The 27,983-nt window shown below is 41.9% G+C and overlaps 1 protein-coding gene across 6 annotated transcripts in view; it reads right to left on the reverse strand.

The window, feature by feature from the left end:
- LOC143963018 (long-chain fatty acid transport protein 2-like) overlaps positions 1 to 27,983 on the reverse strand; it is a 252,239-nt gene that overhangs the window by 69,980 nt on the left and 154,276 nt on the right. For all 6 annotated transcript variants that reach the window (XM_077472561.1, XM_077472558.1, XM_077472560.1 and 3 more), the window contains 3 exons: positions 26,715 to 27,193; positions 17,375 to 17,584; positions 6,806 to 6,964 (listed from right to left, as the gene is read on the reverse strand). In XM_077472561.1, coding sequence (XP_077328687.1) covers positions 6,806 to 6,964; positions 17,375 to 17,584; positions 26,715 to 27,192 — 847 coding nt within the window. In that variant the 5' untranslated portion in view covers position 27,193. The remainder of the gene's footprint in view (positions 1 to 6,805; positions 6,965 to 17,374; positions 17,585 to 26,714; positions 27,194 to 27,983) is intronic.

The following is a 27,983-nucleotide window of genomic DNA, read 5'->3' on the forward strand; positions in this document are numbered from 1 at the left end:
CGTTTCATTTCTATGATATACTTGGAGGACTACTTGTGACTGCAACGCTAAAGGGGGATATATATGAATATTACTATATCCATTGAAGTGATTACTCCTTAAGGCTTATCTTATCAGCTGTGTCTGGTGAGTTTAACCCCCGAGGGGGGTACGCATCGCATGTGGTGAAGCACTCCCGGTTTATGGTGGAAGAAAGTTTGGCAGCACCTTTGATCACCTTACAACGTTGATTAGATCACTATAGGCACCTTATCTGCACATTTTGGAACTGTCTAGTGATTTTTTTGATTTTTTTGTTTATTACGACTTCTACAAAGGACTTTTTGTTATAGAAATAAGCGCTGTTTTTATACTGATATTCTCGTATATATTGATGAATTGTTCGTATAACTTTTTTTTAGATATATATATATATATATATATATATATATATATATATATATATATATATATATATATAAAAATAAAATGTAATTTTGGAACAGCTACAAGTTGATAGGATATACAAGGAAACTGGTAGCTCCATCCTCATTTGCAGTTACTCATTGCTGCAAATAATGTATATATTTGTAATCTGGTTTACTGATAGTTTTGGAAATAATAACATTAGAATCATCATTTCTATTTATTAGATATTTCATTGAGAGACTAAAATACCACCCACTGAACTGTGAAGTGTCAGGAATGATTTCTTTTTCTGTCATATACAATATTTGTAATATGGGAACCCCTACAGAATGTCTAAATATATCATATCTTTACAGTCAACTATTCTGCCCAAGTATATTTCAGAATATTTTTGTAGCCATAATTCATTGTATCCTCTTTAGCTGTCCCTTGACATACTGTGTGCATAGACAAACTTTAATTCTAGACAACTCTGCGTTATCATTATGCCAACAGTTTAGGAATTTCCCTTTTCTGTGCCAGAATGACTGTGCCCCTATTCACAAAACCAGATGCAACATGGTTTGATGAATCGGGTGTGGATAAACTTTAGTGGCCTGTACAATTCCCTGTTCTCAGTCTCACTGAACACCTTTGGCATGAATCAGAATGGCAATTGGGAGCCAGATTTTCTCATCCAACATTAGTACCGGACATTACAAATGTGCTATTGCCTGGATGGACATAAACTCCTATAGATACTCCCCAAAATCTTCTGGATACCGTATATACTCGAGTATAAGCCGAGATTTTCAGCCTCTTTTTTGAGGCTGAAAGTGCCCCCCTCGGCTTATACTCGAGTCATCGCTGTCTGCCTGCTCGATCAGCGTGTCGAGCAGACAGACAGCGGCCATTCTATAATTCAAAAGCCGCGCCTCCGGCTCCGCCTTCGCCTGTGATAGGCGGAACACTGAATTTCCCAGCAGCCTGTGTTCCGCCTATCACGGACATCGTCTCATCCTCGTCCGTAGTACGAGGATGAGACGATGTCCGTGATAGGCGGAACACAGGCTGCTGGGAAATTCAGTGTTCCGCCTATCACAGGCGAAGGCGGAGGCGCGGCTTTTGAATTTTACAATGGCCGCCGAGGCGCCGACGAAGAGCGGCGATCCTGGCAAGGCACGGGACGGAGGCAAGGCACGGCACGGCACGGGACGGGACGGAGGCAAGGCACGACACGGGACGGAGGCAAGGCACGGCACGGGACGGAGGCAAGGAGGCAAGGCACGGGACGGAGGCTCGGGACAAAGGCTCGGGACACAGGTAGGCTGGACACACACACACACACACACACACACACACACACACACACGGACACACACACACACACAGGGATGGATGGATGGAGACACACACAGGGATGGATGGATGGATGGATGGAGACACACACACACAGGGATGGATGGATGGAGACACACACACACAGGGATGGATGGATGGATGGAGACACACACAGGGATGGATGGATGGATGGAGACACACACACACAGGGATGGATGGATGGATGGACACACACACACAGGGATGGATGGATGGATGGACACACACACACAGGGATGGATGGATGGATGGACACACACACACACAGGGATGGATGGACGGACACACAGGGATGGACGGACACACAGGGATGGACGGACACACAGGGATGGACGGACACACACACAGGGATGGACAGGCATGTCTCACCCTCGGCTTATACACGAGTCAATAAGTTTGCCAGTTTTTTTGGGGGTAAATTGGGGGCCTCGGCTTATATTCGGGTCGGCCTATACTCGAGTATATACGGTATGTCTTCCCAGAAGAATGAAAGCTGTTATAGCTGTAAAGGAGTGGAGCGGCTCCATATGAGCGTCCATGGTTTTGGAATGGTGTATTTAACAAGATTATTCTGTATATTCAGTGCTGTGAAAAAGTATTTGTTCCCTTCCTGATTTTTTTATTTTTTTTCCATCTTTGTCACACATAAATGATTCAGCAAACAAATTTTAATATTACACAAAGATAACCCAAGTAAATACAAAATTCTGTATTTAAATAATTAAATTTATTAAGGGAAATAAGCCATCCCAACCTGCCTGGCCCTATGTGAAAAACGAATTTCCCCTGTTAAATCAATAAATAACTTAAATAGAAGCTGTTTGACAAAGTGAAGCATGCTAAAAGATCTCAAAGGGACAAAGATCTTTTACCTGCAAAAAGATGTGCATTTATTATCTTTTTTTTTTTTTAATCCTTTAAACTCATTTTCCACCATCCTACAAGTCATATGTATCACTATCACTCCTCTCCTCTCCTTATTACTGCACTTGCCAACTCCTGCTAATTCTAAACCCACATACTAAGAAAACCCCAGGATGATGGGGCATGTCCATTCATATAAATCACACTCCCATATTACCTCCTTCACCTTTCTGCTTTTCCTAACGTCTAGAAATATATCCCCAGACCTTGGGCCTCCATCATTTAACTGTGGCTAACGCACCCATCACCCCACTCCCTCTGGCAGCAGCCACAATTTTTATTCCTCCTCTTCCCAAAACCAGCGCCCTTTCTGTCTGTAAAAAAAATCCCCTCTGTCAATTACCTTTTTTATCACCAATGCCTTTAATCAACTTACTGTTACCGAAAATTGCCTTCATGAATCAGACTCCGTTTCTCCTGCTTCCCTCTCACATGGTGGTCTTCTCTGGACCTACTCTCCCAGACCCAGTGGATGGAAGGGAGGTGGAGTTGGAATCTTTCTATCCCTACATAGAAGCTTTAAGGTTCTTCACTCTTCTCGTCTATTTTCTCCAGTTTCTCTGAGAATTGCTGTGATGTACTGGCCTCCCGGGCTAACATCAGTCTTCCTTTATGACTTCTCTACTTGGCTACTGTACTTTCTCTTTTCTAAATTTCCCACAATAATTCTTGGCGATTCTTCTCTATTCTGCTACTGACCACCTCTAAAACAAAATCGCACCCCTGTTCTGCCCCAACCTAGCTACTTCTATCTACAACAGTTCACTGTCATACCTTCCTGGACACGCTCGCCCTCTCACAACACTCAGAATCAGGCATGGACACCTACAACCTTGGCAGATGTCATCAGAAGTCTCAGAAAATGTAGACGTGTTCTAGAATGTCTGTGGCATAAGACTAAGGCTGGGTTCACACCATTGCTGCTTCCGGCTCACAGCAGAGGTCCAGTGCATCCTGGTACACTGTTTCATGTCTGATTTCAGCCTGGATTTTGGACTGAATTCGGACCTGAAACGGACCAAAAAACGCACAGTGTTTTTGTGCAAAACGCACCGGACCTGCTGCAGAGATATGTGAAACGACGCCATAGAGAGCCGGCCAAAATCTCCTGATATTGCGAATTGGATGCAGGGAACCAGCATCCAATTCACAATTGTGTGAACCCAGCCTTATTCTCAGAAAAACCTTTAACTTTCTACTTTACCCTCCACTGCTTCCACCCACTAACTGTCTAGGGGATCATCAATCACTTCATTCAAAAAGAAGATTGATACAATTTGTGATGGAATCTCAACTATACAGATATGTTCCCCACTTTAGACTCCATGTCCATAAGTACACTCATTACTTCCCTCATTCAACCTTGCTATTATAGATGTAGTGCCCTGCTCCTAATTGGCAGACGCTATTATTTTTTCAAATTTAGTTGTCTGAACCTGTAGTTTGGCTCAGGCTAATTTTCCCTAAATGTTCTGGCTTCTGTGCCAGTCCAGCTGGGTTGGACTGGTTCCCACTTGACCGTGGGTGTCACTGTCACCGCGGGTAAGTGTGGAAATGTAGCAGGCTGGATGTATTGAATACTACCTCTTGCTCAGAAATAGCTCAGTGGGAGTGTCTTCCCTGCTGTGCATTCTGGGAGAGGGTATTTAAGGTAACAACGCCATTTTTTGGTGGTTCTTTTTTGCGGGGTCCGCTGTCCCGACCTCATGGCCCTCCTTGCCTGGGGTCTGTGTCGCATGGTTCTGCATATCGGGGCCGGCTGGCCCAAGGCCCTGAAACTGAGAGGGTAGGCCCAGAAATGTCTTAGGGCCTACTGATCCAGGGGTGGTCCTGTGCTGTCTCGTCTGCGGGGAAAAGCCAAGAAAACTGAAGGATCCAGGGAAGGACTTTTCTAGTAGAGGACCGAGCACAAGGCTGGTATCTCTGGAGGAGCCTGGAAACTCAGTTAGAGGATGCAGCCCGGATCAACACCCATACAGTATCGCCGGGTCGGCTGAATGAATCTGGTACTGTATGGTAGTTCTTCTAAACTTTCAAGGTTTCTTAAGTTTAATTGACAAGTCTGTGGCAGAGACTTTGTTAAGCATCTCATCGGCTGCTAGGTCAAGTGAGAGGGGCCTCTCCGGTGATTGCTGGATCCAGTCTGTGGAGCTGTTTGTCCTCTGGATCTGACCAATACCTTTAACCCGCAATTACTAGGTGCCTGAACTCCCCCTTTATCCTCTGACCCTCTATTAAAGGACTTTTGTGCTTATTTCTGAATAAATGTTAAAAAAAGGACTAAGTGTCGGATTTCAACATCATTTGGACTACTTTCCAACGGGACCCCCGAGATGGAAAGGTGAGCAGGTGAGGTAACGGTAAGCCCAAATAAAACCAGCAGCTCCTTCGGGGGTTAGTGCTACATAGATATGGTTGCTAAACTTTTTTTTTCCAGTGCCCACCTAGCCCCCAGCTCCCTGGACCCAGTTTCCTTGTAAATACTATGGTCACCCTCTGGCTCTACCCTACACTAACTCACATCTTTAATATTTTTCTCTCTTCTGGCATCTTGCCAAACTCTCTAAAACATGCACTAGTCACTCCCATACTTAAAAAGCCCTTATTGAATTCTATCAGTCTTATTCACCTACGTCCAACCTTTTTGTTCCCCTTTACCTTCAAAGCTCTTTGAACTTTTTTAATCCCCTTCAATATGGATTTTGCCCTAAACACTGCACAGAAACTGCTCTCATAAAACTCACAAATGATTTACTAAAGGTCACTATTCTGTACACATAATCCTGGACCTCTCTGCTGCTTTGATACGGTTTACTACCCCTTCCCTTTAAGAAAAAAACTCTGCTTTGGTGACTGTAATCTTCTTTGTTTCTCAATCTACTTATGCCACCACACCTTCAATGTTGATTACAATTCTTCCTCCCCCCTTTCCTCTTACTTTTTCTGTCGGGGTCCCCCCCCAAGATTGTGTTTTTGGGCCCCTCCTTCTTGATCTATACCTCCTCCCTGGGTCAGCTCCTCCCTTGACATTCAATACCATTTCTGCGATGATGACACTATCTCTCTACCCCTCAGCTCACTTCATCAGTTTCCACACTTATTACTAATTTACTAACAGACATATCAATCTGCATGTCACACAACTTCCTCAAACTCAATCTATCCAAAACCAAGCTCATAAAATTTCCTACCCAATTTCCCTGTCAAGATCAATGGCACAATGATTAACCTGTCCCTGCATGCCAGGGTGCTAGGTGTAATCCTAGACTCTGAACTCTCCTTTCAGCCCCACATCCAAATCTTGCCACCTCAATCGCCTTAACATCTCCAAAATACGCCCCTTCTAATTCACAGAGCTCCTAATTCACTCCCTGGTTAGCTTTCACCTTGATTACTGCAACTTCCTCCTCATTAGGTTACCTTTACATAGACTATCACCCTTCAGTTTATCACGAATGCTGCTGCCCGACTCCTCCAACTTACCAACCGTTCAGTGCCTGCTACCCCTTTCTTCCAGTCCCTTCACTGGTTTATGCTCGCTCAACGACTTAAGTTCAAACTGCTAACAACTTACAAAGCCATCCCCAACTCTGCTCCAGCCATAAAACTAACCTAGTCTCAAAATACCAACCAACTCAATCCCTTTGTTCCTCCCAAGACATCCTTTTAGCTCCCTTGTCACCTCCTCCCATGCTTGACTCCAGGACTTCTTCTGAGCCTCTCCCATCCTCTGGAACTACCTAGCCCAATCTGTACAACTATCTCTTACTCTGTCCACTTTTAGGTTATCCCTGAAAACTCTTCTCTTTAGAGAAGCCTATTCTGCTTCCACCCACCAACTGTATGTTTATTTTGTCCATTCGATCACCCTGCAAGAACAAACTACAGTTATTACCTTTTGCATCACTTGACCCTCACTTTAGGTTAATAAACTCAAACTGCTGGCACTATATAAATCCTGTATAAGAAAATTAGGATATGAGTTGCCCATCTATACATTTTCCAAGATAGTAGTGCTTGGCCATTCTTTTTTTTAACAGGAAAAGATGAGCCCTATATTTGAAAAAAATAATAATGTTCTGCTTTAAGTAAAGAATGCAGTTTTACCACCTACCAACTTGAATGCATCCTCGTAGTCCAAGAAGCAATCCTGAACTATGATAAAGAGGCAATGGGATGTACAAGACATCTTTACTTGTGAGACCAGTTAACATACCAACGGTACAACTAATCAAAACACGTTTCTGAGATATGGTGGCAGCTTTTGGAAGACCTAGAAAAAAAACAAAAAAAATGTCAATATAAAATTACTAGTAATCTGTTTTCCAAGGGGGGATCCCAGAAAAAAATGACAAAATTACCCTAACTGGCACTTGATAAAGCAGCAATTATCATCTGAGTTACTGAATACTTTAATGTTATTGGTAGTGTACCCCAAGTTTCAGTATTGGAAACCTTACTTTTTAACCTATTTAAAAATGAATTGCATCTGGCATGTGTCTTCAGATGATACCAAGCTACACTAATGCACCATTTGATTAGGCAACTACGTGGCAAATGAGGTTTAATATTGATAAAATGTACATTTTTGCAATGAGGGCTACAAACATGCATGCATCATACATTCTAGGAGCAGTACAACTGGGGGAGTCAAGGGTTGAGAGAAGGGTACGAGTGTTCTTTTCATATCCAGATCACTCACTAGTAGATCATAGATTTAATAAATAGCATGCAGTGCCAAAATGCATTTTCTAAAGCAGGCAATGAGGTGATAATACTTTCTTGTATTAACCTCCCCGGCGGTCTGATTTTTGAATGGCAAAGCGGTACATTGTTTTGCATGGAAACTTGTTGTTTTATATTGTAGGCCTGTAATTCTAAGGACTAATTCACTTAAATCTGTCCAAACAAGTCTAGTAGTCATCCCAGATATGATAAAGTTTGAAACATGAAATCATAAAATTATAATACTTATAAATAATTATAAAATAATAATAATAATAATAATAATAATACATTTTATTCAACAATATAATCAAATCAAAAACGCCTGAAGATCTTCTTGTAGTACTTATTTGCCGTTTCCTCATTGCTGGGTAGAATGTCATTGCTTGGTTGGCTCTGTCGACACCTCCCATAGTGTTATTGTAGTCTATCACTACTTGTGGCTTTATGATTTTTTTTCCCACCTCTCGTGTGCACCATAACAGTGGAGGTATTATGAACTATACTCATGAGGCACACATCTTTCTTGTCACGCCATCATAGTGCCAACATTTTGCCTTTCTGCCAGGCAAGCATTGCTCCAGTCTTCAAATTCTTATTGCCAAACATCGGCGGCATGTCGCGCAGGTTAGCCCTAACATTTTCATAGGCATTTGTTTTTGTTTAGCAGAAGAAACTCAAAGTTCAGGAGATGTATTGTACCCAGCTGAGCCTTCCCTTGTAGGCCATTAGACTTTCACCTATGCTGATATCTCTTTCTGGCACATATCTCCATTGAAAATTATATAGAATCATTTGAGATACTTTGACAAATTATATAGAATCATTTGAGATACTCTGACATGACCGTGCCAAAAAATGGAGTGGCAAATAATTTATTAGTTGTCCAATACCACTTCAGGGAGTGGTGGGGAAACCCTTGCAGAAGTATTATTAGGCTTAGAAATTTCCAAATGTCATCTTTGGTCACTGGTCCCCACATTCTGCTTCTTGGAAACTTTCGATGCGTAGTAGCTAATTGTTGCTCTTGGTACCGGTTTGTCTCAGTAACTATTTTTCAATACCCTCATTGGTCAGAAATAGTTGTAAGTATGCCAAAGGGTTGTTGTCTTAAACGTCTACTTTTTCATACCAGATGCTCCATTGAATGGGAATCTTGGGGGCGCAGCGAGATCTGTATCACAGTCAATAGAGCACCAAGTTTGCACATCACTGAGTTCAGTCGCAGAATCGTTGCTGTCGTCAATTTCAGTGTCTGATGACGAATTTCCCCACAAATCCCTATCGCTCAATTCTGCAAGTGATTCTAATTCACTATCGCTGTTTTCTAGCTGGTTTAAAACCACTTTTGTCGTAGAGGGGTGCTTTTTGGATGCTATGGACGTTCGAGTTTCCAGGCAGAAAGAATGGTAAAAGTGCAGGCAGGGCCCTGGACAAAGCACTAGGGACAAAAGGTCAAATGATTTGATACAGTAATGTAATCATAAACATTACAATGTATTGTGTGGGTGTGTTATGTTTTGTACTTTTTGAATTTGGCGCTGGTTCCGCCCCCATGCTTCCCGCCGCTCACATGTAATGGAACCCAAAACACAGAGGCATTGGGCGGAGGATACGGCTGGAGGACACAGCAGGTGTACAATGCGGGATTCTAGGGACAAGGTAAGTACTTGTATGTGGATACTGCGGTGTAATCCCAAGTGTGGCTCAGGGTTACCGATTTTGGTACTGAAAATTAACCCCAAGCCACACTCAGGATTACCGCCAGGGAGGTTAATAGAGGTAAAGACTCCAGGAAGAGAGACATAGGAGGATATTTACTAAAACTGCAGCATTAAGAATCTGGTGCAGCTATGCATGGTAATCATTCAACTTCTAACTTCAGCTTGTTCAGTTAAGCTTTGACAATAAAACCTGGAAACTGATTGTTTTCTATGCAGAGGTTCACCAGATATGAACACTCCAGTTTTAGTGTCTCCCTCATAATTTTTTCTCCTGTACATGGCATTAGTAAGATCCCTTATTAAATATGCAGTTCAGTTTTGGGCACCAGTTCACAAAAAGGATAAATCGGAGAACTGGAGAAAGTGCAGAGAGAAGCAACCAAAAAAATAGGAGGCAGGGAGGAGCTCAGCTATGAGGAAACTTTAGGTGAACTGAACTTATTCACACACACACACACACACACACACACACACACACACACACACACACACACACACACACACACACACACACACACACACACAATATATTACCAAAAGTATTGGGACACCTGCCTTTACATGCACATGAACTTTAATGGCATCCCAGTCATAGTTTGTGGGATTCAATATCAAGTTGTCGGGCGGCACAGTGGTGTAGTGGTTAGCACCTAGCAGTAAAAAGGGTCGCTGGTTTGAATCCCAACCACGACACTACCTGCCTGGAGTTTGCATGTTCTCCCTGTGCCTGCGTGGGTTTCCTCCGGGTACTCCGGCTTCCTCCCACAATCCAAAGACATGCAGGTAGGTTAATTGGCTTCTGTCCAAAATTGGCCCTAGTATATGAATGGGGACCTGGATTGTGGGCTCCTTGAGGGTAGGGACGGATGCGAGTATGCAATGGATAGGGACAATTGTAGACACTCACTCAGGTTGAACTGGATGGACTGGTGTCTTTATTCAACCTTACTAACTATGTAACTATGAGTTGGCCATCCGTTTGCAACTAAAACAGCTTCAACTCTTCTGGGAAGCCTGTCCACAAGGTTTAGGAGGGTGTTTATGGGAATGTTTGACCATTCTTCAAAAGCGCATTGGTGAGGTCAGGCAATGATGTTGGATAAGAAGGCCTGGCTCACAGTCTCCACTCTAATTTATTTCAAAGGTGTTCTGTTGGGTTGAGCTTAGGACTCTGTGCAGGCCAGTCAAATTCCTCCACCCCAAACTCGCTCATCCATATCTTTTATGGACCTTGCTTTGTGCACAAAGTTTGGAGCATGAATTTGTCCAAAATGTCTTGATATGTTGATGCCTTAACCGCTTTCCGAAAGCTATACTGATATACTGCAGCAGAAGGGCACGTACAGGCAGATTAACGTACCTGTATGTTGCCCTTTAAGAGGCGGCTCACAGGCGCGTGCCCACAGGGAGCTCCGTGACCATGATCGTGGGTCCCGCGGACCTGATGTCTGCGGGGATACCCGCGATAGTCTCACAGTGAGGAAGAACGGGGATATGCTAATATAAACAAGCATCTCCCCGTTCTGCCTAGTGACACTGTCACTGATCAGCGCTCCCTGTAATCGGGAGCACTGATCAATGACATGTCACAAACAGCCCCCACAGTTAGAATCACTCCCTAGGACACACTTAACCCCTACAGCGCCATCTAGTGGTTAACCCCTTCACTGCCAGTGACATTTTTACAGTAATCAATGTAATTTTTTAGCATTGATCGCTGTATTAATGCCAATGGTCCCAAAAATGTGTCAAAATTGTGCATACATACAAAGAAACCAAAACAAATAAGTATTGAACATACTAGCTGAAATTTAATATTTTGTACAAAATCCTTTGTTGGTAATAACAGCTTCAAGACTCCTCCTGTATGGAGAAACTAGTTGCATGCATTGCTCAGGTGTGATTTTGCCCCATTCTTCTACACAGTCTTCAAATCTTGAAGATTCCGTGGGCCTCTTCTATGATCTCTGATCTTTAGCTCTTTCCATAGATATTCTATTGGATTCAAGTCAGGTGATTGGCTGGGCCATTCTAGCAACTTTATTTTCTTTCTTTGACACCAATTGAAAGTTTCCTTGGCTTTCTTTGCGTTTGAGATCATTGTCTTGCTAAAATGTCCACCCTTGTATCATCTTCATCAGATTTTTATCAAGCATGTCTTGGCACATTTTTCCATTCAACCTTCCTTCAAAGATATGAAGTTTGCCAGTATCGTATGCTGAAAAACAGCCCCATACCATGATGTTCCCACCTCCAAATTTCACCGTTGGTATGGTGTTTTTGGGGTGATGTGCAGTGCCATTTGACCTCCAAACATGGTGTGTAGTATGGCATCCAAAGAGTTAAATTTTAGTCTCATCTGACCAGATAATATGCTCCCAGTATTTCACAGGCTTTTCTTAGGCTGGGTTCACACTATTGCGAATTGGATGTGTTTTTCGCTGCATCCAATTTGCATAGCAGGGGATTGTGACCGGCTCTCTATGGAGCCGGTTCACACATCTCCACAGTGGCTCCGATTCAAATTGCACAGGAGTCCTGTGCGTCTTTTGGTCAGTTTTAGGTCAGAATTCAGCCAAAAATTCAGGCTGAAATCGGACCTGAAATGGTGAATTGAGACACACTGGACTCCTGCTGTGAGCCGCTGCGTTCTCCAGTGTGAACCCAGCCTAAATGTTGTGCAGCAAACTTTAAACATGCTTTAACATGCTTTTTCTTCAGCAATGGAGTCTTGCATGGTGAGCGTGCATACGGGCCAATGTGGTTGTGTGCATTACTTATTTTATATTATTATATTTCTTCTTCTTTTTTTTTTCTTATGTTTTCTTTGAAAGAATTGTACCTGCTAATTACAGGTCTTTCTGAAGCTCACCACAAGTGTTTCTTGGCTTTTGGACAACTCTTCTGATAATTATTTTCACTCCTCTGTCAGAAATCATGCAAAAGTGCACCTAGTTGTGGCTGGTTTATGGTGAAATTATGTTCTTTGCACTTCCAGATTATGGCCCCAATAGTGCTCACACGAACATTTAGAAGTTCAGAAATACTTCTGTAACCAATGCCATCAGTATGTTTTGCAAGAATAAGTGTAGCACCCTAAAGTTTAGGCATTGCTGCAATTCTCTCTAATGTTGCTAGATGACATAATAGCAGGTGACGTTGGATAAGACAAGGGTATAGCAAGGACAGATTATGAATGAATGGGTGTCTCAGCCAATATGCAGGGTTTTCTTTAAGTCCTTTGGCCTGCTGGGAGAGCATAGTTATTTTGGGGCAGTCAGGTGTTTGGGGTTCTGTGCGACCTAGGCGACTGTCTGGGTGGATGTGTGTTATGCTGTCCTGGGCTGCTAGGCCAGAAGCTTGAGGGACATCGGGCTGCTAGGCTGTCTGAGGGCCTATCCAGAAGCAGCATAGGGTTGGGACTGTGGGCTTGTAGTCCAACAAGAAGCAGCAGTTCCACCGGCTGGGGAAATAGCTTTGGTCAGAGGTAGAGGGGAAGCTGTCGCCACTAAGGGACCATCCACCTTGTTACCGGAGACAACTGTGAGTAAGCTGAGGACAGTACCAGAGCAGAATTTTCACCAGCCGGGGATGGTGAAGAAGTAGGAAAACCTCAGCAAGTGCCAAGTCAGGGATGCAGCAGGACAGCAGAGGTGACGCTTGTGGAGTGTCAGTGAGTGCCAAGCCAGGGACCTAGCGTGTCAGCGGGGGTGACGCTTGAAGAGTATCTGTGAGTGCCAAGCCAGGAACCCAGCAGGGAAGCGGGGGTGACACTTGAGGAAGATACTAAGTGCTAACAGTGAAAGAGCTCAGGGGATCCAGTTGCTAGTGGATCTGAAGTCTAGTGAAAGACTGGGAGCTCATTGAGTGAAGAGTAGACCCACAGTGAGTTATTGTGAAGTAAGCTGAGAACTGTTCGTATTCCAAATAGTTGAAGAAAATTGGCGTTAGTAACTACTACAAGATTCTTGCCATAGGAGACGGCGGTCCCGCCTATGCAGAATTGGTGTCCAGCTGGAGGCCTTCACCAGTATAGCTGTCTTTCTATAGAAGTCTCTGAGTCTGTTAATCCTCATTGCATCTTCTCAAGGGTGTCCTGGCCCTAACGCTCTGTCCCGCAGTTCTGCTCAAGAGACAATAAATCTCTTTGCATTTTAAAATTGTCTGGCACCCGCTATTTCATATTGCATTACACCCACCATGCCTTGCAACCCACTCTACACAGAAGGACATCAGCTGTCCCTAACTCTGGAGGCATTGGTTGGTTATGAGACACCTATTTATTGGCCATCATTTGAGACTGAACCAGCTGTTATTAATTTGCACTGACAAGGGGCAGGATTGCTTTCTAGTTAATATTTCAGCTGGTGTCTTGGCTTTCCATGCCTTTTTGCACCTTCCCATCTTCATACGTTCAGTACTTTTCCCCTGTGTTATTCCATTTTATTATTTATTGTTCTCCATGGTCCCTCTGTATGCAGGAGGGGCTCGCAAGATGGACTAGGGACATGTAGTGCACTTGACCGCAAATACTGTGCATGCCTCATTCCAAATAAAGGCAAGTAAAGGGAAAAAGGAGAGTCATAGGAGCTCACAGAGGAAGTTACAGGGGGACAGAAAAACACAGTAAGAAATGATGTGTATGAATTATTTTTGGAAAATAAGGATATTGTTTCGGGTCACTTTACCATACAGTACTGTGCAAAAGTTTTAGTCAGGTGTGAAAAAATGCTTTAAATTTAAGAATGCTTTCTGAAATAAAAGTTTACACACAGGTCGGTTGTTCTAAACATCTTGGAGAACTAACCACAGATATTCTGTGGATGTAGGCTGCCTTATATACCCTTCTGTCTCTTAATGTAATCCCAGACAGACTTGATGATGTTGAGATCAGGGCTCAATGGGGGCCAAACCATCACTTCCAGGACTCCTTGTTCTTTTTTACACTGGAGAAAGTTCCTAATGACATTGGCTGCATGTTTGTGGTTGTTGTGCTGCTGCAGAATACATTTTGGGTCAATCACACGCCTCCCTGATATTATGGCATGATGCATAAGTATCTGCCTGTATTTCTCAGCATTTAGGACACCACTGATCCTGACCAAATCTCCAAATCCATTTGCAGAAATGCAGCCCCAAATTTGCAAGGAACCTCCACCATGCTTCACTGTTGCCTGCAGACACTTATTATTGTACAGCTCTCCAGCCCTTCCTGAACAAACTGCCTCCTGCTCCAACCAAATATTTCAAATTGTAACTCATTAGTCCAAAACACCTGCTGACAGTTTTCTACATCCCAGTTCCTATGTTTTCATGCATAGTTGAGTTGTTTAGCCTTGTTGCCAAATCTTATGCACAAAAACATAGGAACTGGGGTACAGAAAAATGGCAGCCGGTGCTCTGGACTGATGAGTCAAAATTCAAAATATTTGCCTGCAGCAGAAGACAGTTTATCCACTGAAGAGCGGGAGAGAGTGGTACAATAATGAGTGTCTGCAGGCAACAGTGAAGCATGTTGGAGGTTCCTTGCAAGTTTGGGGCTGCATTTCTGCAATGGAGTTGGATATTTGGTCAAGATCAATGGTAACCTCAATGCTGAGATATAAAGGCAGGTACATATCTATCTTGCCATACCATCAGCTAAGCATGTGATTGGCCCACAATGTATTCTGCAGCAGGACAACTACCCCAAACATTTAGCCAATGACATTTTCAGTGTAGAGAAAAACAAGGAGTCCTTATTGTTTGTCCCCTACAGAGCCCTTATCTCAACATTGAGTCTGTCTGGGATTACATAAAGAAACAGAAGGATTTGAGGCAGCCTGCATCCATAGAACGTCTATGATTCTTTCTCCAAAATGTTTGGAACAACCTACCTGCCGAGTACCTTCAAAAACTGTGTACAAGTGTACCTAGAATAATTGATGCCGTTTTGAAGGCAAAGAGTGGTCACACCAAATATGGATTGGATTTGGATTTCTGTTCTGTTAATTTACTTTTCCTTTTGTTAATTGATGAAAAAAACTATGAACACTTCTATTTCTGAAAGTATTCCTAATTTACAGCAGTTTTTCACACCTGCTTAAAACCTTTGCACAGTACTTTATATACATGTATACATACATACTGTACTGTGTTAAAATAGTAAATTTAGTGCAAATGCAATTACAGGATAGGGGGACTATTGATGTCTGGAGGAAAATGAGGTTTACCTTGGCATATGAGAACTGGGAAGGCTTTTTCTCAGCAAAAAAATCTTTGAAAATGTGGATTTATTTAGCAAATAAGTCATTTTTATTCTTCGCTGATGTGCCCTGATGAGGCAGCACTAATGAGGCAGCACCGATGATCAGTGCCCTGATTATCAGTGTAAACAATGTACTTACTGATCCCTATCAGACAACCCGGTTATTGGCTCTCCTTTCCTTGCACAGAGACAACGTGTGAGGAAAGGAATGCCCATAACCGGCAAGTCTGTTTACATGTGACCAGCTGTGATTGTCTTTGGCTGTACTTCTCCTTTTGTACTTCTCATTTGTTGCAACGTACTACACCATGTGAGTCTTCTTTTTTACTTGTGGGTGACTCATCCTTCATAGAGTCCTGAGGAAACAGACAAATGGGGATACTTTTTTGGGGATAATTTGCACTCTTGTGCCTATTTTGAAAGAGACAGCCATTACTGTCTGGTGAGTGTAGATCTGTTTAAAGCAGTAGTAAACTCTGTTTTGTCACTTTTACCTCCAGGTAAGTTTATAACAAAGCTGCCTTTACCTGTAGGTAAAATTAATTAACATGCACCATTTAGGAGATATTTACATGTTTTGCAGCCAGTCATGTCACTGGCACATGCGCACAGTGCTCTGAATGGGTGGCATACTTGAGCGTGCTGTCCATTGAGTGTTGTCTGCGACCATGACTCTTGTGTGAATGGAAGGAAGGAAGCTCTAGCAGCAGTGACAGCGCACCACTTTGCTTTGTTTTAGGGTAAGTCTTTCATATTGTGCTCGTATGAGATACATACTAGCACATTATGACATTAGCTTGCAGCGGACCACATTTATATATTCTTTTTTTTTTAGAGCGTTTACCACAGCTTTAACTGGTGAAGGTGATCATCTGTGGATTTTATTTCATGCACAGAAGAACTGAACACAGGGTAGAAGAATTTGTTGTTATTGGGAATTGAGAGATGCACAGAAGGATGGAAATGGATGCTTTGTAGTTTTTCTGAATTAACACTTTTTCAGAATTGATCACAGGTTGCTGGAGCTTTGGACATACTGCATTTGTATACATGTCCAGGTACAGATTTATGTTTATTTAGAAGCTCTTCATTTATGTTGAACAAAAGAAAACATAGTGCACAAGGCACAGTGTAACCCCTCAGGATTTTTGAATGACAGACCAAGTATGGAGTAAAACATGTTTATTTGATAATCACAATTGATAAATGGATGGACGAAGTTTTCTGCACACACTGCCAAGCCTTGTTTTATTCATTTATGTTGATGTCATTCTTTTGTTGTGTGATTTATTTGAGCATTTATGAGGGCTAACACTTTAAGTGCTTTGCTATATGAGGTTCAATTGGCTTTATGAGCTTCACAGGTTATGAGAATTCTACAGCTCTGCCACACAGCAAAGCTCTGTCCGGCAAAGCAGAAGACCTAATATCTCTGCTGGAGTTCAGTAATACTACCATAGCAGGAAGAACAGAGGGGAATTCTCTCAATGGGGATATACCTGGTCAAAGTAACAACTATTGAGGGTGGAAAATTTCCTTACCTGTGGTAGTCCCCAAGGGTATCCACCACACTATGTGTGAAGTAGATGCCCGGGTGCTCACCCGCAAAAAAATCATACAAACCCAAAACAGATCGAGAGGAAAGACTTGCATCGGAGATAAACCAAAGCAACAGCTTTTTTTTCTCAATGTTTCCATGGAGCTCAGTCCATCTTTCCCAAGACACTCTTACCTTTATTACATTTCTTCTCCTTTTTGGTTATGTTTTGAGCTGGAAATACAAGGATCTCCCAATGGGGACAAACAGGAATAAAGACCTAGAGCTTTACTAACCCTTTGCTGCTTTATCCAAACCTAGGAAAAATTCACTTTTAGGCTATTTATGTTGTGCTTTTGTCTCTTAACATATAAATATTTAAATATGTTTGAGTAAAGAAACTGAACATTATCACTAAAACAAATCAAGATAAGATAGACATAAATAAACCTGTAGTTCCAGACGTGTAAATATATAGAGCAGTGGATTGTGGAGAAACATCTGATCTGAAGGATTCTGGGACCGGATCTTCAGAAGAAGCTTCCATTTTGTCAAGTAGACTGTGTGTTCCATCATTAAAAGAATCTCTGTTCAGATAGTACACCAGCACTCCTTCTTCTAGAAGAGTAGGTAACACTTCGTCTATGACATCCTTCAAAACTGTGCGAAAAGCAAAGATGGCATTGGCAAACAGCAAGAATACATAATCATGAATGGAAATACTCTTAACTGGTTGTTAGAATACCTCAGAAACAAAATACAAACTTTACATAAAGTCATAAATTGTTAAAATACAGTTTTTTTATGTAAATAATTCACCATGTGAATGCATACAAAGGTTTACTTTACTCCATTTTAATCGGGGCAAATGAGCATGTTTGTTCCTAAAGTTTAAGGTGAGCAAATCATGTTATTAAATTATGGCCAGTTTTTGAGCTGAAAACTATTGCCCACAAAAATGTATGGGAATTGGGGCATTGCCACGAGGGACATGTACAAATTGAAAAAAAATGTAAAAAAATACCATACAACGGGTATAGGGTCTCTTTTTATGGGGCTTCGAGGAAAACACTGAAAATAACACAATCTGTCAAATAAAATGCTTGGCGGATGACTTAAAGGGTGTGTGGTACAAATTGTTCAGTCAACAACAGTGTGCACTGACATTGCATATGTGGCTGTTGAATTAAATTTTTCTTTTACAATTAGCTTGGGTTAAATAAAGCTGCAGTTTGATTAATTTCCATTTAAAAAAAAGGCTTTTTATCAGGTAGTTTTAAGTGACACATGATTTTTTTTTCCCCATCAAGTAGCCCACATTTATTAGCAGAATTAGCCAGAAGGTCGCTGTAGCTGTTCTTGTTCTCATTGATGCAAAATTTGCAGAGAATTAGGAGACTGCAGATGTCATGATAGTGCAAAATTGTCTAGTAGCAGGACAGTTTTTATCAGGGATAATAGGCCTAACTGGTGTATGCCTAACTTTTATTTTATCTATGGAGATTGAAGGGTGTGGTAAATATGAGTGATATAGGTGCACTGTTAGGGTCACTGTTCTATCACTTTTTTTTTCTTTCAATCAATGCAACAGATGGTCAGTAACAAGTGTGTGATGCACTTTGTGCACCCCCAAATTAAAAACACAACCCCCCCCCAAAAAAACTCCAACCCACACCCTTAAAAAAGTCCACTTAAAAAAAATAGTTTAACCTAAATTATGCAACATAAAATAAGTGAGCACTCCAATTCTCCTCCACCCATCCAAAAGAAGGTCCATTTAAAAAAAACAAAAAAAAAAACATGCCTAGCAACAAAAAAATGCTATGGATAGGACAGCAGCTAAAAGTAACAACTGACCCCAAAATACAAAGACAAAAAAGTCTCTAATAATAAGAATATGAAAAAAAAAGCAAGCGGGTTGCATTCTATAAAGCAACTTCCAATTCACTAACATTATGCTGGCTCAGTGCCTGTTTTTATGCTGATGGGGCTGGCTTATCCAAAAGTAACCTTACTGGCCATTCTAAGCCTGCTGGTCATAGTTAAAAAGCTATGCAGTGTAGTGCTGGGTGAATCTGCACAAAGTTTGCTGGAACTGCAAACGTCAAACTTGCAGCATTCACCTTGAACCCCATGGTAGCAGAAACTTAATTCATACTCATGGATGACAGGGAGGCTTGCTCAGGCAACCTTAGAGATTAGAAACAGTATAGATTGGCTAGAAAAATCCTTCTAGCTAGATAATTCTTTCTGTGACAGGGTCAAGCAGAGTTTTTATACCACTGTTCCCCGTTGTGACCCTAAGTGGCCATAACGTACTACTTACATTGGGATTGGTGTTATACTGTACAAGGAATACAATAACTCTGCTAAGCACCGTTATCATGTATAGTGACAGTGTAAAAAAAACTCACAGAGCAACTTCAACAAAGAAAAATAAACACTTCTTTGTAAAAAAAGAAAAAAAAAGTGCTGAATAGAAGTACATGTAACCCTCTTTGGTGGCATGTCCCTCTTAACCTCAGGAAAGTGTTGGTTAGCTAAAATTACTTGTTATAAATATTTCTGTGAACAATGAAATCTGGACTCCAATAGAGATGTTTTATACATATTACTGGGTAATGCTGCTCTGCTTGCCATTCCCATTGTAGTTTTACAAGGGGTGTGTACATTTTGGATTTTATTTCTAGCCTTGCTGCATTTCTGTATATTGCATATTGTGCACCCAACTTATTATTTGGCAGTATAAATATTGTAAAAATTCACATCTCTTGTACACATGGGTAGGCAATAAATTGCCCCTGGACTTTGCCTGGCAAAGAAAGGATTTGCAGTGAAAAAAGGTGAATACATACAGGAATTAAAATCAACCTGTATCATGGGCAATACATGGTTTCACTTTAACATACCGGTATGTTAAAAATGCGAACTATTCTATTTCTCTTTAATGGCTTTGCTTTGTCTGTATTGTCAAGGTTGGAAGTTGCAAGTGTTCCCTGTGATGCAACTATAAACAAACCCCAATCCCTGTGCAGCAAGTACAATTCTAATCCTAAACCCGAACACCTAGGAGCAGCTAAAAAATAATAATGATTGACACCTAAAAACTTAGAGGAAAAGTGTTATGAAGCATGATGAACTCATCCAAGCTCCACCCTCTGATGAAGTTTAAAGGACGTAACGCATAAGGCTGAGCCACAAGTTTAATGTCATCATGCTAGGGAAGTTCCCAGGAGTTTGAGGAAGAAAAAAAAAAAAGAAGAGTATATGGGAATTCAATAAGCAATCCATCTACAGTTGTGCTCATAAGCTTACATACCCTGGCAGAATTTATGATTTCTTGGTAATTTTTCAGAGAATATGAATGATAACAAAAAAACTTTTCTTTCACTCATGGTTAGTGTTTGGCTGAAGCCATTTATTATCAATCAACTGTGTTTACTCTTTAAATCATAATCGCAACAGAAACTACACAAGTGACCCTGATCAAAGGTTTACATACCCTGGTAACTTTTGCCTCATGAAATGCACACAAGCTGACACAAAGAGATTTGATTGGCATTTAAAGGTAACAATCCTCACCTGTGATCTGTTTGCTTGTAATTAGCGTGCGTGTATAAAAGGTCAGTGAGTTTCTGGATTCCTGACAGACATTTGCATCTTTCATCCAGTGATACAATTACATTTTTGGATTCTGAGTCATGAGGAAAGCAAAAGAATTGTCAAAGGATCTGAGGGAAAAGGTAGTTGAACTGTATAAAACAGGAAAGGGGTATAAAAAGATATCCGAGGAATTGAGAATGCCAATCAGCAGTGTTCAAACTGTAATCAAAAAGAAAATGAGGTGTTCTGTTGAAACCAAACCAGGATCAGGTAGACCAACTAAAATTTCAGCCACAACTGCCAGCAAAATTGTTCGAGATGCAAAGAAAAACCCACAAATAACTTTAGGTGAGATACAAGACTCTCTGAAAATGTGTGGCTGTTTCAAGATGCACAATAAGGAGGCACTTGAAGAAAGATGGGCTGCATAGTCGAGTCAACAGAAGAAATTACTATGCAAATGCCAAAATGTATGCCGCTTACAATACACCAAACAGACAAGCCTCAAACCTTCTGGCACAAAGTCATTTGGAGTGATAGGACCAACACTGAACTTTCCTACTCCTACCATTCCTACTGTGAAACACAGAGGTGGATAGCTGATGTTTTGGGGATGTGTGACCTACAAAGGCACAGGAAATTTGGTCAAAATTGATGGCAAGATTAATGCAGTATGTTATCAAAAATACTGGAGGAACATTTGCATTCATCAGCCAGGAAGCTGCACATGGGACGTACTTGGACATTCCAACATGACAAAACACAAGGCCAAGTCGACCTGTCATTGGCTACAGCAGAATAAAGTGAAGGTTCTGGAGTGGCCATCTTAGTCTCCTGACCTCAATATCATTGAGTCACTCTGGGGAGATCTCAAACATGTAGTTCATGGAAGACAGCCCAAGAATTTACAGGAAATGGAGGCTTTTTGCCAAGAGGAATGGGCAGCTTTACCATCTGAGAAGATAAAGAGCCTCATCCACAAATACCACAAAAGATTTCAAGCTGTCATTGACGTTAAAGGGAGCAATACACGGTATTAAGAACTGGGGTATGTAAACTTTTGATCAGGGTCATTTGGGTAGTTTCTGTTGCCATTATGATTTAAAAAGAGTAAACACAGTTGTGTTATCATTTATATTCTTTGAAAAATGGGCAAGAAATCATAAATTCTGCCAAATTCTTATGAGCACAACTGTACCTATGTGAATGTGAGTAATATTAAACTTTTATTGTAATAAACCATTTTTTTTATGGCAAGTACAAGGATGTGTGCTTTATGAAGCTGTGATGGGACTTTTGCTTAACCAGTGTAGCAGGAAGAGTAACCCTTGAGAGGCTGGTGTGACTTCAGTCCTTAAATTGATTGTTATTTTTAGAGAAAAAAAAACAAGACTTTACAAACATGTCATACTTACCCACCATGTGCAGTGGTTTTGCACAGAGCAGCCAGATCCTCCTCTTCTCAGGTCCATCTTTGGCTCTCCCGATCCCTGTCTCCTGTCAAGTGCCCTCACAGCAAGCAGCTTGCTATAGGGGCACCGGAGCCAGGTCACAGCTCCCTGTGTCCATTCAGACACAGAGCCGTGGTTCGGCCCCGACATCTCTCTCTCTCCTGATTGGCTAACTGACTTTGATTGACTTGGCTCCCGCTGCTGTGTCTCAGCCTATCACCGATCTCGTTAAGAGGCTCTGACGGAGGCTAATCATGATGTAGACAGGAAGAGCCATTTATCGGCTTTTCCTCACTCGCGTCTGACGGACGTGAGTAGAGGAGGGCCGGTCGGCGACTCTCTTGATAGGGTGGGTTCTGTGCCCCCACAGATGCCCACCCAGGACAACCAGGGATGCCCAAAAAAGGAACCCCAACAGGTATTCCACCCTAGACCCCCAGGGATATGCCAATCAGTGCCCAGACAGCTTCCAAATCGGTGCTCATTAATATTGCCTGCCAGTGCCATCAATGATGCCTATCAGTGCCACCCATGAGTACCCATCGGTGCTGCCTTATCAGTGCCCATCAGTGAATGAGAAAACATTTTTTTTTACACAATTTTATAACAAACAAAGAAAAACTTTTTTTTTCAAAATTTTTGGTCTTTATTTATTTGTGGGAACAAGATAACAATTTTGTTTGGGTACAGTGTAGCATGACCGCAAAATTGTCATTTAAAAAGTGACAGCGTTGAAAGCTGAAAATTGACGTGGCCAGGAAGGGGGGTAAGTGCCTGGTATTAAAATGGTTAACAACCGAAGAGCTGAATGTAAAAAAAATTTATTTCCGGCTAAAAAAAATTGTGAAAAAAAAAACCAGCATGTGATCCCACCCCAGGTCCATAGCAGGCCCTTGGGTCCCCCCCCCCCCCCACGGCATCAATTAAAAAATAAAAAAGGTGTGCCCCCCCCCCCCAAAATCCATACCAGACCCTTATCCAAGCACGCAGGTCAGGAAAGGGTGGGGACGAGCGAGCGCCCCCCCCCCCGAACCATACCAGACCACATGCCCTCAACATGGGAGGGTGGGAGCTTTGGAGCAGGGGGCTCTGCGCCCCTTACCCCAAAGCACCTTGCCCCCATGTTGATGGGGATAAGGGCCTCTTCTTGACAACCCTGGCCAGTGGTTTTTGGGTTCTGCAAGCGGGGGGCTCATCAGAATCTGGAAGCTACCTTTAATAGGGGGCCCCAAAGAGCCTGTCCCCCTACCTATGTGAATGAGTATGGGGTACATTGTACCCCTATCCATTCACAAAAAAAATTATTATAAAAAAGTACAGTAGACTGTTTTTGACAAGTCTTATTAAAAAGATCTTCTTATTCCTCCAGTCTTCCTGCATCTTCTCCTGCATCTTCCTCCTCCGAGCTTCTCATTCTCCCGCTTCTTCTTCCACTCTTCTTCTTTCTCCTGTCTTCTTTGTCTGATGTGCTTCTTCCTCTGCCGCTGCTCCTGCGGACAACCCTCCTCTGATGCTGCATCCCACTGATCTGTGCGTGCCGTGGTCAAGCATTTCTTCGATAACGAAGGGGCATGACCATATGATGACATCTCTCGGAGGCCCTGCCCCTTTGTGACATCATAAAGAGCGGGGGCCTCTGCATGACATCATCCGATGGCCATCTGGTCAGATGACATCATCTGGTATGGATTTTGGGGGGATCCCACACCCCTTTTCTTTACATTTTGGCGTGCGGTGGGGGTCCCCTCGGAATCCATACTAGACCCGAAGGGCCTGTCATGGACCTGAGGGGACCCCATCAGTTGATAAGGATATGGTAACTGGCTTCCCAGCCCCCTCCTTACCTACCAGTTTTATACAGTGAATGTACAGCTAAAAAAAAAACACACAAATCACAAAATGAAAATCTCGTCAAAAACACAATACTTGCATTTTGGATGTGGGTCTATTGAACTTTATTACATGTAAAACGCTGCATTTTGCAGGGAAAAAGTCCCCAACCCTCTCCAAAAATGCAGAGGCACAAAAATGCATTGATGTGAACATGTTCCATAAGAACTCATGTTAAAAATGTTCCCTGCATTTCTGCAAAATGCATAAAAAACTAATTATTGTGAATGGAGCCTAAGGCGTCGGGAAATGCCTTTGATGCCCACTTATTTATGGGGTCCCCTTGACACTAACATTCACTGTTATGTGGAAGAGCTGAGCAGGCAAGACACCATCATTTTGTTTGTCTTGCTTGAAAATTAGGCATCCTCCCAGCTTGTAAGATAAAATGAGAAAAATGAAGTTTGCAACTGTATTGACGGTAATTAAATGTAAGATCACGTAGTCACAAGTTTATAGTCATTTCAATCTACACTTCCTCCTGGGTCTGTTGATAGCCTCCCATGGCTTTCAATATAATGTCTACACTGATGACACCCAAACCTATCTCTCTACCCCTCATCTCACAAATCTTTCTCCTCACGCATCACTAATTTACTAACCAACATATCAGTCTGGATGTAAAACCACCTCCTTAAACTCAATCTATACAAAACTGAGCTTATAATAATATTTCCTCTCCCACATGCCCCTTCCCCTGACTTCTCTGTCAAGATCAATGGCATAACCATGCCAGGGTGCTAACCATCAACCCATCCCCACATGCCAGGGTGCTAGGTGTAATCCTGGAATCTGAGCTCTCCTTTCAACCCCACATCCAATCACTTTCCAAAGCTTGCCGCCTCAACCTCTGCAACATCTCTAAAATATGCCCCTTCCTAACCAGTAACACCACAAAGCTCCTAATCCACTCCCTGGTTATCTCTCACCTCGACTACTGCAACTCCATCCTCATTTGATTACCTTTACATAGGCTATCCACCCTTCAGACCATCATGAATGCTGCTGCCAGGCTCATCCACCCCATCCTTACCAACTGTTTAGTGTCTGCCACCTCTTTGCCAATCCCTCCATTGGTTGAAACTCATTCAAAAATAAAATATTAACAATAATTTAAGAAGCCACCCACAACTTGGACCCAGCTACATCACTAACCTAGTCTCAAAATACCAAACAAATCATTCTCTTCATTCCCCCCAAGATCTCCTGCTCTCTGGTCTTCTGGGCCTCTCCCATCCAATGGAATTCCCTAAACCAATCTATCTGACTATCTCTTACTCTGTCCACTTTTAGGTGATCCCTGAAAATGTTTCTCTTCAGAGAAGCCTATCCTACCTCCACCTAACAACTGTACTTTTATTTTCTCCCCCCACAGTTATTACCTTTTGTATCACTTGACCCTCCCCTTTTAGACTGTAAGCTCTAATGAGCAGGGCCCTCTGATGCCTCTTGTATTGAATTGTATTGTAACTGTACAGTTTGCCCTCACGTTATAAAGCACTGCAGAAACTCTTGGTGCTATATAAATCCTATATAATAATAATAATCACGTGGTCACAGACTTTGAACATCAGTCACATACTGGCCTGAGGCTGGAATATATGGGCAGTTACCTCAGCTATAATGATAAACAAAAATCCAACTACTTCACAATGCAGTCATTTTCTAAAATCTACAACTTAACCGGTTCCCGCTGTGTGCACGACGAATGGCATGGCTGGCGAAATGGGTGTACCTGTATATCCCTTTAAATTTGCCGTGGTGCGCACGCTGGCCGGGACCTCCGTGAGTCGGGTCACAGGTCCCGCAGACTCGATCGACGTGGGGATACCCGTAATCGCCTCACGATGAAGAAGAACGGGGAGATGTAAATGTAAACAAGCATCTCCCTGTTCTGCCTAGTGACAGTGTCACTGATCATAGCTCCCTGTGATCGGGAGCAGAGATCAGTGACATGTCACATGTAGCCACGGCCCCCCACAGTTAGAATCACTCCCCAGGACATACTTAACCCTTACACTGCCCCCTAGTGGGTAACCCCTTCACTGCCAGTGTGATTTACACAGGAATCAGTGCATTTGTATAGCACTGATTACTGTATAAATGACAATGGTCCCAAAAATGTGTAAAAAATGTCCGATGTGTCTGCCATAATGTCGCAGTCATGATAAAAATCGCTGATCGCCGCCATTACTAGTAAAAAAAAATTATTAATAAAAATGCCATAAAACTATCCCCTATTTTGTAAACACTATAACTTTTGCGCTAACCAATCAATAAACGCTTATTGCGATTTTTTTTACCAAAAATATGTAGAAGAATACGTATCTGCCTAAACTGAGGAAAACATTTTTTTTTATATATTTTTGGGGGATATTTATTATAGCAAAATGTAAAAAATAATGCGTTTTTCAAAATTGTCGCTCTTTTTTGTTTATAGCGCAAAAAATAAAAAAACGCAGGGGTGATCAAATACCACCAAAAGAAAGCTCCATTTGTGGGAAAAAAAAAACGTCAATTTTATTTGGGAGCCACGTTGCATGACCACACATTTGTCAGTTAAAGCAATTAAGAAGTGTATTTCTTGGCTGTACTTCCCCATAACTCTGTTTAATGTATTTTCATATAAGTGAAATGATCATCTTGAGGAGCGTGAAATATGATTTGATTAGTGGTGGATATATCAGCTGACATTTTTTTTATAAACTCAATTTATTTAGCCTTCAAAAATTAAAAGGATAGTAGACAGGGCCTCTGTGCAAATTATATAAACTACTTGAAGCAGTATGTATAGTGTAAGTTTGTACCCTATTTTAGTTAAATGCAGAATAAAGATAATTACTCACCTGGAGAAGCAATAAGAACTTTTGCCCCACAGATCTTGAAGCAATGCAGAAAGGACTTGGTCCGTAAATTGTAGTTTAAACATGCCATGGAGCAACCCAATTTGGCTAGTGCCAACCAAGACCAGACATATGAAGGCCCATTAAAATCAATAACAGCAACGCAGTCCCCCGTTTTCAGCTTTGCATGCTCTCTTAAAGCCCATGCGGCCCGATTGCTTTTAAGATCTATATCTCTGTAGGTATGAGCTTGGTCTTGGTATAAAATGAATGCCTGGTTGGGTCTTACAGATACTTGCTGCAAAAAAACATCCAGCATTCCAGGAGAAGGACAATGTTTAACCGATTTTTCTATCTTATGAACACAATAGAGTAATTTTACGCAGAAATTGAAATCCTGCCACAAGTTTTTTGGAAATACTCGCTTTATGGCAATCCATAATGAGATTATCCAGAACAACATTACTTGTATTAGGGACATCCTGTGGAGAGAGAGAGAGAGAAAGACCATAAATACCACATATGAAACAATAGAATCAATCAAGTAGGTGCTTTCTTGCAAACTGATGATTTTCTTACGCTTATGCTTTGATTCCTAAAACAGTCACAGATCATGATTATCTGACTACATCTCTAGTTTATTCCGGTACACTTTATACTGTTTTCAAGTTGCAAAAAAAATAAAAATGTGTACTTTGGCATGGATGTTACATGTTCCAAAATAAATTGGGCAATGTTACCAACATGCCCTTAGAAAATAATTATACAGCAAATGATTATGCAAAGCAACCAATCACATATTGAAAATCAGATGTTTCTCTGCCAAAACATATTTCATTTGCTTTAACCAGTTGCTGACTGGCTCACACGTATATGTGTTGGCAAAGTGGCATGTTCCCGCAAAACAATGTATGGGTACTCTATTGTACTGTAAAGAACTAGCATCAAATGTAGGGCTTTTTAGGACACCGCCACTTGCTGGTTCTTATTTTCAAGGGCTTTGTTTGCCCGTTTTTATTAAAAGCAAGTTCAGCAAACAAACATAGGTTTCCCTCGCAGGGGTTTTCAGCATTCTTTTTTCCATCAACAAAATGACATTCGGCCTAGTTGGCTCTCACTTGCAGCACTGCTGCTCTGGCCTTACACTCCAGGCCCTTGTCTGCCTCATACAGACTGTTTCATTGACCACCTTGTGCATACAGCTAGCAGCCTCTTGCTGTACTGGCTCCCCAGATGAGCCCTCCTGACTCCTGGTTCTCGGACTTCCTATCT

Source organism: Lithobates pipiens, unplaced genomic scaffold, assembly GCF_037356315.1.
Source record: "Lithobates pipiens isolate NorthernLeopardFrog02 unplaced genomic scaffold, aLitPip1_a1.2 Scaffold_8, whole genome shotgun sequence".
NCBI classification, from domain to species: Eukaryota; Metazoa; Chordata; class Amphibia; order Anura; family Ranidae; genus Lithobates; species Lithobates pipiens.